General features: G+C 39.7%; 1 protein-coding gene across 5 annotated transcripts in view; it reads left to right on the top strand.

Moving 5' to 3' along the window:
* The window catches only part of LOC122664318 (protein EXPORTIN 1A-like), a 100,771-nt gene that overhangs the window by 49,615 nt on the left and 34,972 nt on the right, over positions 1 to 16,184 (top strand). For all 5 annotated transcript variants that reach the window (XR_006333325.1, XR_006333323.1, XR_006333324.1 and 2 more), the window contains 3 exons: positions 15,318 to 15,428; positions 15,535 to 15,632; positions 15,732 to 15,840. Coding sequence is in view for 2 of the 5 variants with exons in the window: in XM_043860089.1 (XP_043716024.1) it covers positions 15,318 to 15,428; positions 15,535 to 15,632; positions 15,732 to 15,840 (318 nt within the window). In the remaining 3 variants the exon portion in view is untranslated. The remainder of the gene's footprint in view (positions 1 to 15,317; positions 15,429 to 15,534; positions 15,633 to 15,731; positions 15,841 to 16,184) is intronic.

Here is a 16,184-nt window from a genome sequence, read left to right as displayed (position 1 = left end):
CTATTTTTAATGTTTTAATAGATGTATACTCAAGCCATGTTTTCTTTTTTCTCTATTGTTTCTCAAGTTTTAAGGATGGCAATCTTGTAATTAAGCAGAATCTAAGAAAGGGCATAAAAGGGTTTTGATTTAACGACTAAGGGTAAACTTGGAGGGATGTGTAAAGTATGGACAAAGGGGAATAAAAGAAGAGAAGGGTACTTTAGGAAAAAGGCAAACATAAGGGTTTGTAATAACCCACGATTGGATTATGGATTTATGGTTGTCTTCAACCTTACAACTTCAGCCTGGGACGGAAAACAGCGCAGTACGAAGGAGATAACTCCTTCAACTCTTCTCGGTCTAGTCTAAACCTTCAGGCAAAGCATCACCACATCATGTTCTATCAATTCCAGCAAGAACTCATCACAGAAATCAACTAAACAAGGAGTATTTAATTCCTGGAATCAGATCTGGCGACTTCTTAGTTGCAAAACAGAGACAGAGAGACAGGAAGAAGAAATCAAAGAAGGAAAGAGAGACAGGAAGAAGAAATTGAAGAGGGAAAGAAGAAATAAAGAAGAAATCGAAGAGGGAAAGAAGAAATCAAAGAGGGAAAGAAGAAATAAAGAAGAAATCGAAGAGGGAAGCCATGGCGTAGGCCGTTATGCATACTTCTCTAGCGCTAGGACGCCATGGCGCCGCCATGACAACTATGGTTGTTGCTTTGAATGGGAAAAGAAGATAGCAAAGGGAAATGAGGTTTTGCCAAGGAAAAAGGTATTTAAAAGGCTATGGTTTCGACCAAGTTTCGACCGAAACCGAAATCGAAACGGTCGAAACCATGTCTAGTTTTGGGATTTTTTGAAGCTACACGGTAACTCGCCTCGGAACCTGTCGAAACCGAGACAACTCGACGGTTTCGACAGGTTTTGGTCAAGTTTTCGATCCATACGTACTAATAGGCCTTATTATACACATAATTTAGTAATTAAAAGCAATCAAATCGTACAATTAATATTGAACAACTTAAATAAACATTACGAATGTAAAGTTCAATGTTAACATATATGAGATATATCTAGTCTTCCAAGCCATGTTTCAGATGCCAGTAAAGCTCAAATTGTGCCACATAGTTTCCCGTGTCAAATCACGCCAAAAATGAGTGTAGTCTACCACACAGCCTGCATAAGTGTTGTCATCAGCTATCTGAAGGTACCCTATCCTAGGGTATGGAACTGGAAGAGGCGGTTGCAATGGGAAGAATGGGATCGATACACGGTATCCGAATGCATGTATGGCTGGGTTGGGACTATGAATAGGTTGTCAACAAACCCTGACCTAGTGCTCCGAGTGTCGAAGTCATGGTCATAGTGTATTGACTGCGGCTGCCCATAGCCACTATATTCAGAACCGGTGGTCTCCTGTCCATAACCATAGTCATAATGAGGCTGAGATGAATGCCACGACTGGCGCTCACTAGTAGTATCGATACTCACGCTTCCGAAACTCGCAAGCACGGTCTTCATACTCGTGTTATAATCCTGAGCCTGTGACTGTTTGCGACCCTTCTTTCTCTTGTATGTAGCGGGGCATCATGGTCTCGATCCTGTGTGGCATGCGTAAACTGAGACTCACCTGTGTTACGCACATTCCTCGCCTGCGTTTCCACCTCATACTGGTACTGCTCGCCATAGTTGTCACGGCGTCACGGCGATCCAAGTCGGTGGAAGGGTGTCACGTCGATATATCGACATGTCGCCCGCCATGGCGTTGCCATGGCGAGCATGTCGACCATGTTTAATTTTTTATTTTCTCTATTTTTAATGTCATTGAGTATGCCATAATATATGTCCTATAACATCAAAAATCAACATGAAAGTGTACTACACTACTACTAATATACTATGCCACTATGGTTTAATTCATGAAAGTGTAACTAATATCCATTAGTGTATATGAAAGTATGAAAAATTGAAAATATAGATAACCTATCAAATAATTGAAAGCAATAGTAAAAATTAAATGATAGGCTAACCTGGTTACTGAAGCTTGATAGCAATAGTCTTTCTTCAGTGTGTGTGATTTGGAGCAAAGCAACCTGAACAAAGTAATAGGTATATATTAATATATATGAATTTGATGAAAGAGGAGAGGAAATTATGTATTTAAAAGCCAAAAAATAATTTAAGATAGATAACTGAATATAGGAATCAAAGATCAAATTATTAAAGTCAAGTAATCAACCAAATATAGATAACTTTAAGTCCTTAACTAATCTTCAAAGATCAAAGTTTAAAGTTCAAACTTCAAAGTTTAAATAATCCATAATCATAATATCCAAAAGGACCAAAACTAATTAATTATCATATTCATCTAAAAGATCTGCATTTGGCAGATTTTCTTGTCGTGGCTCTTCGACACCAACATAGTCATCTACGACATTCTCGTCGTCATTCACATCATCTTCCTCTTCTTCCTCATCTTCATCTAGCTCAGAGTCATCCTGAACATCAGCCATCCTTGAGCTACCTCTCCCTCTAGCATGTCCACGGCGTGAATATGTCACATCGGCTCTAGAGGTTGATGCTTGAGTTCTCCTTGGTCGGATGGGGGCTTCAATTGATGCCCCCATTGCTCTACCAACATCATCCCACGTGAGATCATCATTGGGATGGACTAAATCTTCCTCTGACTGGGTAACCATCCACTCACTAGACCAATCCAGCTCATCAAGAATTAGTGGATCATATGTTTTGTTTTTGCCTTCCAGCTCACGTCTCTGTTGAAACCTTTCATGGAGGCGGCTATTGTATTGAACATAGACTAGATCATTCAAACGAGAATGTTCCAGTCTATTCCTCTTTTTGGTATGAATCTGAATTCATAAACAAGAGAGAACAAAAAAGTCATTTTTCAATAAAAAGACATAACAAAAGTGAAAAAAAAAAGTCTAAAAAATAAATTAAAAGTAAATGTAATCATGTAAGTTAATACTTAATACTTACAAACTCAAATGTGCTCCAGTTGCGCTCGCAACTAGAAGAAGAGCAACAAAGGCCTAGTATGCGTCGTGCAAGCTTTGAAAGCTCAAAAGCACGACCTCCATTTGTACTCCACCAAGTAACTATAAAAATATAATAAAAAAACTGAATTAATAGTAATACATCATAGACATAGTAGCATACAACGTAGGTACAAACTAAAAATACTAAGTTACTTACTAGGATTTATGGTTGTCCGTTGTCTAATCGCCATATCCCTCCCGAAACAACCCTTTGAATATCTATAATCATCAATTTGCAAAGTTATCTTGTCTTGTATAGCGAGGTCAACTACCAATCTGGTCATGACATCAACCAATGAGATGTGTAGATTGGCAATCAGTTCGCCATTTTCATTTTCCTTGAACATGAAAAATTTTCCGGGATTAAGAAATAGTGCGGCTCCATACAATGGACGCTCCATCTGACACTCCCAACGCCTGTCAATGATACTTATAATTTTCTTCCACAGCCGTTCTTTATGTGCTAAATGTTCACGTATTTTCTTTTTTGCCTCTTCCATAGCAACATAAACTTCAAGCATTGCAGGCCTCTCATCACCATCAACAATCCTCAAAACAACAATAAGTGGCTTCGATGCTCTAATAAAATCCTCCACAGTGTTCCAAAATGGTACAAAGAAACACCGTTTCTTCCACTTTCTTTCCATCTGTCTTTGACAAATTAGAACCCTTCCACTCATCGAGAAATAAACAAATGCTTCAATGCATCCTTATGCCTAACTAAGCTCTGACATGTCAAACAAGCAGTTGCAAATCTAGTAGCTGCTGCTCTCACAAGATCTTTTTGTCCAGTTCTTTTCCTCATTGCATCAAGAAGACGTGTGTGCCTGTAGATGAAGGTGGTTATTTTTTTGCCTTACCTATCACATTCTTAAAGTCTTTCAGACCACCTATATCCTCCAACATCAGGTCTAAACAATGGGCTGCACAAGGAGTCCAGTATAGCTTTCTTCTCTTTTCCATAAGCATTTTACCAGCCAACTTATAGTTTGAAGCATTGTCACCACAACTTGAATGACATAATCCTCACCAATCTCATCAATTTTGCTATCAAGCAATTCAAATAGCATTTGTGCACTTTGAACCATACCGGATGCATCAACAGATCCCATGAAATAAGTCCCTCGGGACGCTTAACGAGAAAATTAATTAAGTGCCTTCCCGCTTTATCTCTGTCCATCCATCGATATAAGAGTGCACCCATACGCTTCCAATACTCTTCATATTTTTCTTCATCTCTGCAGTTTCATTCACGCATTTCTTAACAATGGCACTCTCACTTGATGATATGAAGGTGGAATATATAAAGAACCATATTGTGCAATAGACTCGCACATCACCTCAAAGGTCCTTGCCTTAATAGCATTGAATGGGATACCTTGCTGATACAACCACTTAGCAATGTGATAATCAACTCTAGCTTTTTGTTCGGTGTCCTAAAACGGTTCTCTATAGTAGTCCGAGTAGAACTACTATTATGCCTCTCATTGACTACTTGCTCAGAGTCCGTCTAACATGAGCATCCATGGGACCCCTTACTTGAGGCTGAGTAACCTTTCTTTTCTTAGCAATTGTCCCGCAGCTAGGAGCCACCCTAGCATGTGAGTCCGGGATTGTCCTTCTAGTGTATCTTCGATTGTATTTGCCCTCCAACTTCTACAAGATTATCATCACCATCATCATCATCCAATACTTCGTAATTTGTTTCTTCTTTTTTTTTTTAGAGCTGCCCTCATCACTTGAGAAATAGAATCATTCGTCTTGGTACACTTAATAACGTCTCCATATCCACCCACCAAATGTTGCTTCAATCTTTTAATTCCACAACTCATTTCTTTGCCACAAAGGGTGCATTTAACAACATTCTTGTTTGTTAGATCTGCCAATACCCATACTTCCACCCAGGGTCATTTGATTTGGCCTTTCTTCTGGGTCTTCGCTTGGATCATATCCTGGAGTAGCTCCAGATTCTACAATATTTTCACCCCCACTACTAATTGGTGGAGAACCATCCATTAGTTGAGTGAAAGACACTAGTAGACTACAAAGGTAACAAAACAAAAAAAAAAACAATTAAACTGATTTTTAGCATATTAACATTAAGCTGAACTAGGATGGAATACAGTCAAAACATAAAATCCAAGTACTGGTTGTTAGCAGATTAACATTAATGGATGGAGGGGAAAAAAAAAAAACTGAAATTATGGAGTTGAATATGTGCTTGCTGCTGTTGTGTGTGTGACACTGTGAGTGTGGCGAGGCGTGAGTGAAATCGGTGAATAGTGATGGACTGCTGGCTGTAATAAGTAATAATTATTAAATCCCTCCCCCCATTGTCTCTCGACTCTCTCCCTGTCTCTGTGTGTGTAAGTGTAACTGTGTGTGTGGGCCTGTGGCTGTGTGCATGGTAAGAAGAAGAAAAATCAAAAACAAACACCTTCTCTCTGATCATGCACCAACCGCAATCGCAAGGCAAGAAAAAGGAAAAAAAAAAAAAACAGAGATAGTTCGGCTGTAATAAATCCCTCCCCTTCTCGTCTCTCAACTCTCTCCCTGTCTCTGTGTGTGACATCGTGTATGTGTGCATCGCGGCAAGAAGAAGAAAAAAAATGCAAGGCAAGAAGTCCCAAGGTTCAGCATCGTAAGCAAGCTAGTTGCAAGGCAAGAAGAAGAAAAAGAAAGAAAAAAAAACCGAGAGGACTATGGTTACAACACTGGCTGGAATAAATCCCTCCCCTTCTCTCTCGACTATGTCCCTGTCTCTGTGAATCTCGGATCGTACAAGCAAAGAAGAAAAGAGAAAAATAAAAAAAAACCGAGAAGGCTATGGTTACAAGACTGATCGGAATGAATCCCTCCCCCTCTCGTCTCTCGACTATGTCCCCTGTCTCCGTATCGTACAAGCAAAGAAGAAAAAGAAAAAGAAAATAAAAACCGAGAGGAGTCGAGAGTGAGGACTACTAATCGAAATAAATCCCCCCTGTCTCTCGACTCTCTCCCACCGTGTGTGTGTAAATGTGGCTGTGCAAGGCAAGAGAAAAATAAAAATAAAAACGATACTCATGGCGTAGTAGTGATCGGAGGCCGGGAGGAGAAGAATCAAGAAGAAGAAGTTAAGAAGAAGAAGAAGAGGTCTCGCTGGGAGGAGGAAGCAAGGCAAGAGAAAAAATTACAAAAAAAGATACTATCGGGTAATCACTACCGGAGGTGGGAGGAGAAGAATCAAGAAGAAGAAGTTAAGAAGAAGAAGAAGGTCATGGGCGTCTGCTGGGAGGAGGAAGAAGATCCAAATTAAAAAAATTAAAAATTTACTTACTTGGAGAGTTGGAGTCCTGGAGATTGCCGAGAACCGGAGAAGTTCGAACTTCGAACTTGTTCAAGGCCGCGAGACTCGAGAGTTGCAGAAGCGAGGAAGTTACCGTTGCCGCTTCACGAGTCACGATCCCTCTCCTCTCGATTTTCCTTTTGCGATTTCTAATTTTCTATTTCCCCCATTAGGGTATAACCTTATAAGACTATAAGAGTATAAGTTATTATGTTTATTTAAGTTTTATGATAATGTGTATTGTAGGTGTAACTTGAAAAAGTTACACCTCCAATACACATTAACGAAAAAGCATCTAAGTTATTAAATCGTTTTTAAAAAAATATATATATATAAATCTGACTTTCATACATTAAATGTTCAAATATCGGTCGACATACCCATATATCGTGGTATGGCGTCCATGGCGACGCCATGGCGACGCCATGGAAGCCATATCCCTCGATATTTATACATATACCATGGCGGATCTCGATATGCCCTTTCCCCCAGCGCCAGGACGCCATGGCGGCGCCATGACAACTATGCTGCTCGCGCATCCCCTCATGACGATCATCATAATAACCACCACTCTGTACGCCACCACCACCAGCAGGGTCATTACAACCATCACCAGCAAGGTCATCACCATCATCACCACCACCACCACCACCACCACCATCATCATCATCATCATCATCAATACTTCCTGCTGCAGCCTCAAAAGGTCTTAATGACTCTGAATGCACACGCCCCTCTTTCGACATATATTCCTCAACATCTGTTTCGACTGCGGTCGCAACCCCCAGGCTGATCCATATCTGGTGCACCACGATCTTTCACCCACTGAAATAGGGGATCCTCATCATCATCAGTCTTCCTGGAAAATGTTGGCTAGCTCGATGGGTTTTCTATCATTGGTGTCCATTCTTTCACGTATGTGCCTCATCCTTACTCTCATATTGTAATGCACATATACCAGCTATTCTAGTCGTTTGTGATCCAATCTGTTTAGCCTCTTTGAGTGGATCAATGAGAATGCACTCTAGTTGTGCTCGCATCCGGAGGATGAAGAAGTCTATGCGAGCACTCTCATTGCTATCTTCCTCAGGTTGGGTGAACTTGTACCATAAAGCATCCACCAATTGGCTGCATTACAAATATAGAATATTAGGAATATGTATATCTTAAAGGGATAATATTATAATTCATAAATGTAATGCCATGCCACCTACTAGGGTTTGACTTTGTTTACCCTCCGCTGCAGCTTTTCGACTAAAACTTGTTGTGGCCTCTCTAAAGTATTGGATAAGTTTTTATTTCAAATTTCAAACATTGTTAGAGGCGTTAGTATTTACTATTTAGTAATTACATTCTTTTACTTACTACCAAATTACCAAGTCCCATACTCTCACCTCATCATTGCACTCAGTTTGTGTCGATGCATTGGGCTCCAACTCCTCAATAACATTTTAAACTGCCTCTAGCAATTCTGTGTTTAGCCCAAGATCATGCGAGTACTGATACTTTGGATTCAGATAGTATGCTGGTAAAGTGGAAACCACAAATATAACTTGTTAGTGACTTAATGCTTTTGAGTTTTGAATATGTAAATGTAAAAAGTGTAAAGTATGTTGAAGTGTTGAACTCACCAGCTTATGTAATGGATTACTCATGTGCTTCTCTCATCGATCATCAATGATGTTAGTGTATAACCTTGCACTCTAGGGTATTGCAGCTCTGACCATTTCCTTCATCTTTTGAAAGGCAACATAAATGTGGGGCAAGGTAGGCTTCTTCTTTGTATCAACCATCCTTAGTACTGCCACCATTGACTCTAATATGACAACAACTTTATTCAAGTCAAGTCAGAATGAGTCACTTGCAATGGTCTCTTGTGCTGCCCTCCTTTCTTCTGAATTCGACCCTTACCAACCAAATTACTGTTCACTTGCAAACATAGACCTCAGACCTACCACCTTCGTCTGAAAGTTCTTCGATGCAATGTAATTGGTGGCAAATCGAGTGACACCATGCCTCACTAAATCGCCATTGCATCTTTCCCTCGACATGGCTAAAGCATAAACATGGTTATATACAAATGTGGTCACTTGTCTTGCCATCTTAACCACACTTGACACCAAAGTTCTCTTCCCCATGTCCTTCAACATTAAATCAATGGAATATGCTGCACATGGAGTCTAAAAGAGGTGGATGCTCTTACTCTTCTTGTTCATCAACTTTACCCCAACCTTTTTAAAGTTGGATCTGTTATCCGTTACAATTTGGATAACGTTCTTTGTTCTTACATCCTCCACCACTTGCTTCAGTTCCCTATAAAAATATGATGTATCATTTATTTCCTTCGATGCATCCACAGACCTCATGAATACTGTCTTTCTATTACAACTCATCATGAAATTGCTAATGGATTGTGTAGTACGTCCAGTCCAACTAGCAACCATAATGGTAACCCCATACATCTCCCACTTTGGCTTGTGACTATTAATGTACTCTTGCTACTCCTTCTGTTCCTTGGGCAAATATACATTCATTAACTCATGTGGTGTGTACCCCTTCCATCCTACGCCAGCCCTCCCTGCAGCGTCAAGGAATGCATAATAGTATATTCCTTGTGCTATATGAGGTGGAATGCTATTATAGAACATGAACTTACTTAAGGGATCCCATGCTTCTTCTTGTCTACTACCATACATTTGCGTTATGGTTGGTTGTTAGGCATCTTGTTGCTTGAACATAGATGGATCCTACTCAATAATGGGATTTGGGGAATGTACTCATGGTCGTGTTGGGGGCCGTGGGATATGTGGATTCTGTCTTGTGCTAGTGCTTCTTCTCTCATCTTGTTGCACTGGTGCTGCTGAGCCAGATCCACCAGCTCCTCTTGCTTGCTCAAATGTTCTAATATTCTCAAAATGAAAACTTTGTCTACTCTCTGCCAAAGTCTGCTGGTAGATTCTCCACTCAGCCTTTGATTGGAACTCACCAGGAGGAGGCATGTATCCAGTATCATCTCCAATGATCTCTACACCAGGCGTCCAGGCCTCTCTAGCACTGCCTCATCAAACTCTCTTTGTTGCCTTTCCCTAGCAGCTTTCTTTTCTCCTCCTCCTGTCATGTGCTATGCTATGGCCTGTTGCACCTCATAAGGAACATTTGCATTTGAGAACATCCATATAACCACCCGCCAAATGCTGCTTTAATTTAGTGGCTCCTCTAGAATTTAACAACTTCCCACGATATCTACACTTGGACTTCTTTTTATCTTCCGACATCGGGGTTCCATGTTGCCATGCTATATCAGTACGGTCCCCCATTGTGTACCAAATGTCTTACTTGTTACATTGTTACATAAAAAAGTTTGCATTAGTAACTATTAAAGACTTAAAGTAATATATTAAAGACTTAAAGTACTGTATTAGTAACTATTAAACACAATCATAGTTACTAGAACAATCAAATAGCTATCTCATATGCGGGTAGGCTGGAATGCATTAGATCGATCCTCCAATCATCCTACATTTATTGGTGTGGTGTCTTTGTCCTCCCTAAATCTACCATCAAATCCATGGAGAACCTTTTTTGTGCTTTCTTATGGAAAGGGAAGGAAACGTCCAAATTCCTCCATCCAATTAGCTAGAAGTCCATCTACCTCCCCAAATCTGAAGGAGGCCTTGGCATTCACCGTATCCGCGACTCCAATACGGGTGGAATTCTTAACCTTATTTGGAAGATTTCCTCCAAGCATGATTCCATTTGGGTTCATTGGGTCTATTCTCATCTCCTCAAGAATGACTCCATCTGGATTGTCCCCTCCCCTTCTGATTCTTCCTGGGTCTGGCGCAAGACCTCCTCCTCCGCCCTTTGGCTCTTAGAGCCACCTCCTCCTATATTACTGATGGATCCTCCATCTCTCTCTGGCTGGACCCCTGGCACCCTAATGGGATCCTCTACAACTTCTTTGGGGCTAGATCAATCTACTCCACCGGCATCCCCAAGACTGCTCCCTTCTCATCCATTATCTCTCATGGTTCCTGGTCCCCCCCTCCCCACTCCCCCCTTACCCCCTTTCCCTGATCTGGCATTCCCTTCCCCCCCTTCCCCCATCCCCCCTCTCTCGCTCGGACAAGTTTATTTGGCTCCCCTCCCCCAATGGCCTCTTTAGCTTTAGATCTGCTTGGAACTTTGTTAGAACCCAGGCCCCTCTTGTCCTTTGGCACAAGCTAGTCTGGTTCAAAGGTTACACCCCTCGCCATAGCTTCTAAGCCAGGAGAACCCTCAGCCTTTGCCTCCCCGCCCAAGCCTTCCTGCTTCACCGTAGAATCCGTGTCTCCCCTTCTTGCATCCTCTGTTGGAATGGTTCTGAAGACACTTACCATCTCTTCTTTGCTTGCCCTTTCTCCTCTACTATCTGGCAGAAAGCCCTTCTTCTATTTGGCCTCGCTGTAGGAGACCTCTCCCCTTTGCTAGAGAATGGCTCTGGATGGATATGACCTTCCCTGGATGTTCTATCTGTGACAGTATCGGTAAGCTAGTGTTTGGCGCAGCCCTGTACCACATTTGGATGGAGAGGGACTTTAGGAGATGAACCTCCAATTCCGGGTCCTTTGATCAGATTTGGAAAGCCATCTCTTTGGATGTTTCCTCTAAGTTGATTGTTCTCCCCAAAAAGCCCTTTTGTGATTTCCTAAGGAACAAGCATATTGTTGTTTCTTGGGGATTAGATAGTGCTCTTGTACGGCCTCATTCCCATTCTTAGTTTGGTTTGGGCCTTCCCCCCCTTTTTTCGGTTTTCCCCTTGTATATTCCTCCCTCTTTGATCTCCCGCTTTGGTAATATATTTTTTTATCTGCCAAAAAAAAAAAAAAAGCTATCTCATATTTATCCCCTAACCCTATTATTGATTTCTTAGTTAAAAATAAAATTTAGAATTTCTTTTAAAAAAATTTATACCTTAAATTATAAAACATTATAATGAAATGATGTATTTGACACCATTTTAATTTGGACGTATGGTACATATGTTGTACATAATTTTTTAATAAAAACAGGTATTTTTCCTTAATATATCATATTTTTTTAAAATTTTAATAATATTATTATTAATTCTGGAAAATAAAATAATATTTTTGGGTGAAAAAAATGATTCCATGAGGCCGTAGAGCATTCAAAGGTGTCCAACATACGTGAAAATCACTTCCAAACAATCACTATTCATCCTATTTTTCTTCAAAATAATCATTTTTTTTGCAGAAAATTTTATTAAAAAAAAAAAAAGGAAAAAAAATTCGGACTCCATCAATTGATAGATCGTTCAAAGTTATATAACATATATTAAATTGACAAGAATCAACCAAGGTTTGAACAAATTTTTTTGAAAAAAAAAAAGATTCGGGGAAAAAATGGTTTACCTTTCAAATGTTCTTCAAAATTGATGCAAAGAAGTACAAATCATGCACAAATCTTGCTGTGGTGTTGCTGAATGATGTCGGCAGCAGCTTCCCCTACGAAATCCAGCTCAAAAATGGTGAAAAACCAGTTGCAGCTTCTCCCAAACAGCCTCTTGGTCAAGACAGAGTCTAGATCTCCACTCCCTCGCGAGTTCTGGTACTAATATAAAGGGGGATGGATTGAGATGTGGGTCGGGTCGAGATCTCGACCTGAATCTCACCGAGATGGAGTAGTTTTTTGTTTCGTATGAGATCTCGTTTTGAGGTCTTGAAAAACTGAGAATCTCGCGAGTTTTAGTTCTATAATGTGCAGAAGTTACAAATAGAGTGGAGGTCGATTTCCTCATAATAATATCTGTGACAAAGTGGCAGTCCATTTCAATATGCTTAGACCGTTCATGGAAAACAGGATTGCGAGTAATGTACATGGCTGTCTGATTATCACAATACATTTCAATAGGCTTATTGATGGGAAGACCATGTTCCTTGAGAAAGGATTTTAACTACATCAGTTCAGTTTCAATATGAGCCATGGCTTTATATTCCACTTCAGCTCTCGATCTGGCCATTTTAATTTGTTTCTTACTCTTGCACATAACAATCTTACCGCCCAAAAAACACAATACCCAGTCATTGACCTCTTATTGCCATTAACACCAACCTAGTCAGCATCAAAGTATCTAACTAGATCAATATGACCGTGAGACTTATAAATGAGACCTTTCCTGGTGCACCCTGGAGATATCTCAAAATACAACTAATTGCCTCTTTTGAGCCTGCTTGGGTTTATCCATAAATTGACTTATAACTTCAATAGATAAGTTTGCCCACCAATCTTCTATACTGATGCTTATCAACAAACAACTTATCATCACATGCTCTAAATTTTTACGAGGATCCATAGGAGAGTATCAATAGGTTTAGAACCCAACATGTCAGTCTCAGACAAAAGATCAAGAATATATTTTCATTGAGACAAACTGATACCTTTTTTGCTCTGGAACAACTTAAATTCCCAAAAAAATATCTGTGAGCATTCAAGTCCTTCATTTGAAAGTATTGTTGTAAGTAGGCCGTGGCACCTTCAATGCCAGACAAATCATTGCCAGATGTGATAATATCATCAACATAAACGACTAGCGCATCACCTTGGAACCTTGGTGACGAACAAAGACATAGTAATCTGGATACATTGTGAGAACCCATAGCCAGTAACCTCCTTACTAAATTTATTAAACCAAGCTCTCAAGGACGTCTTTAGACCATAACTAACTTTGTGTCTTTGTGAAGCTTGTAGATTTTATATGCACCCCTTGAGAAACATACCCAGGAGGTTGTTCCATATAAACCTCTTCAAGTAAGTCACCATATGAGAAACATTTTTAAATTACATCAATGCTGAAGCAAGGGAAATCAAGATTAATTGCCAAAGAGATGAGAACACAAACAAAATTAAGGTAGACAACAGGTGATAAGGTCTCAAAATAGTCAACACCATATATCTGAGTTTGCTTTTTGCAAGCAACCTAGCCTGCTGCTCAACATGGCCATTAGAAATAAGCCGTGGGTGGGGTTATGTATACATTGGGCCTTTGATTCCATGTGTTTTCTTTTAGAATGGGCCACTTTAGTGGGCTTAAAATGTGGATACAGACATACAGGATTAGGCTTAGTAGTAGCTTATTTTCATTCCTAGGTTAATTAATGTGGTGGGATTTACTTTTCTAGGATTGTATTATGAATTAGTCTTTTAGTTTTCCTTGTGTCTTTTCATATTCCTAGGCAATATTAAATATTTTCCATTATTCAATTTTGTTTTGTAGTTCCCAAGTCTTGGGAACAATTTTCTATTTTTTGGGGTTAGTTTCTAGGTCTAGGACTTATTTCCTATGTATTGGGTTTGGTTTATAGGTGTTGGGAATTCCATTTTGTCTTGGAATTCTGACAGTCTTTTTTGATTCATTTTGATGTAATCCAAGAGACTATTAGGCCTCCTTTTTCCTATATAATTGAATGGTAGGATGCTATTTCAGAACCCAGAATTTTGAAAACAAAAATCCTCTTGTGAGAGCCCTTGTGAGAAACAAGAGCTGTGAGACTCGGCAACCCAGATGGGATTCCTGAGGAATGGCCTAGGTGGGACTCCTACGATTGGTAGACTGGTGGGATTCCATCTCTACAACCTAGCTGTCTATTTTCATACCTACCTATTCTCTTCCAGAGTTGATCTTGGATTGGGTTTGCATCACCTAATGACACTTTACTAGCTCCTTACCTGGAGGCAAGTGAATCAGAGAGACAGAGACCATGTCTGGCGATTACGAAGAGCATCCATCTCCACACCCTCAGTTAATTTCCATCCAGAATGAGACAGCACCTTGTGAAAAGATTTGGGAATAGAATATTGAGACAGAGACAAAACAAAAGGAGTGCAAATGGAAAATGGGAAACTGAAATGAATTTTGCAATAGGATAATTGATAATGGTTCTCTGAGTACAAGAACAGGTACCTTTTCGTAGGGCAACAGGTAAGTCAGTGGCATGTGTTGGAGCTCCAGAGCCACAAGTAGATTGGTCAGTGGACGATATGGACGTAGTAGTGCCTAAACCTTGGGACGTTGCCTGTAAACTTGAAGAAGTGCAGAAGGAGATGGAGAAGAAGTATCTACAAGGGGAATCCATACAAGGATAGGAATATTTTCAAAGATCGTAATGTCAATACTGGCAAACTGCTGATTTGTGACAGGGTCATAACAATAATAGCCTTTTTGGGTACGAAAATATTCAAGAAAGACAATTAATAACACAATGCGACAGTATTCATTGCCAGACGAAGATTTTGTGCAAAACATGTGCAGCCAAATATCCATGGTGGTAAAACAAATAACTTAGAAGAAGTAAAAACAACAGAAAAAGGGTATTGATTTTGAAGAACTCAAAGATCACATTAGATAGTAGGCAGTTAAAACACCATCACCCCAATAAGACTTTGAACATTAGTGTAAAACATTAAGGATCAACTGACTAAGTAGCGTCCAATAAATGGTGGTTTTTCCTTTCAACAACCCCATTTTGTTGAGGAGAATTTTGATGTATTATACCAACCTCAAAACAAAACGATGAGATTTCTCGTTGAGAGAACTCAAAAGCATATATGTAGACATTAAGGTTTCACCTATAATCATCTATTCATGCTGCAAAAATGGAGACTGTTTGTAAATTTCGAATTTTGCTTTAGTCTTCTATCTTAACCATTCTTTACTTTATGCATTTATAGACTTGGAAGCTTATTCTCACCTTCCTCCTATGGGTTGTCTGAAGTTGTTTTCGTCTGCCTTAAATATTGGAATTTAGATGATTGTATGCTTATTTAATTAGGTGGGTTCAAAGACTCTTGATACATTTTTGTTGACTTGATGCATTCTTGATGGTAGTTGTTGGAAAGAACTACTTTGGATCTTTATATTTGGCTGAATTTTCCTTGTTGAAAATTCAGATGTTGAAAAAGTTAAGCAAGCAACTAAATGGTGAGGATTGGTCATGGAACAACTTAAACACATTATGCTGGGCAATAGGATCTATATCTGGGTCCATGGTGGAGGAGCAGGTATGCTTCTTAATGGGTTCAGAGTGCAGTCTTTATTTTTGGGGGTGGGTGGGTGGATTTAGTTTCTGCAGGAACTATGCTTACTCTTGGCATTGTGTTCTGGCAGGAGAATAGATTTCTGGTAATGGTCATTCGGGATCTACTCAACTTATGTGAAATTACGAAGGGAAAAGATAACAAGGCTGTCATAGCAAGTAACATTATGTAAGATGTTTAGAAATGCTTGTCTTTTAAATGCCAACTTCTCCAGTGGTTGCTTTACTCAGTTTCTTGCTTCCTACCCCTCCCGGCTTCAATTGGCAGGTATGTTGTTGGTCAGTACCCGAAATTTTTGAGGGCTCATTGGAAGTTCCTCAAAACTGTTGTGAACAAGTTGTTTGAATTCATGCATGAAACACATCCAGGAGTTCAGGTGTCTTTTGCTGTCCCCGTCTTTATTATTCTTCTTAATTTTTAATGAACTTTTTTGTGTTTACTTTTCCTGCCAAAACCTGGATCAGTCGGTGGCTCTGATAAAACTCTGCATAATCCATTCTTAACCTCCTATCTATCACAAGCTATTTAATATTTATTGTCAATCAGAAGGTGATATTGGTGTAAGGTGGCTGTGTTAAAAGGGTTATGGATGGTAATTTTCTGATCAGGTCTACTTTCATTTGTATTGAGTGTATTGGGTTCTCTTGTGGAGGTCTGGTTGTGTTGTTGTACTTCTTCTAACTTTTCTGCCAATAAAATCTTTTTATCTATTGGAAAAAT

Source organism: Telopea speciosissima, chromosome 6 (assembly GCF_018873765.1).
Source record: "Telopea speciosissima isolate NSW1024214 ecotype Mountain lineage chromosome 6, Tspe_v1, whole genome shotgun sequence".
Taxonomy (NCBI): Eukaryota; Viridiplantae; Streptophyta; class Magnoliopsida; order Proteales; family Proteaceae; genus Telopea; species Telopea speciosissima.
This window is presented reverse-complemented; position numbering and strand designations above follow the sequence as displayed.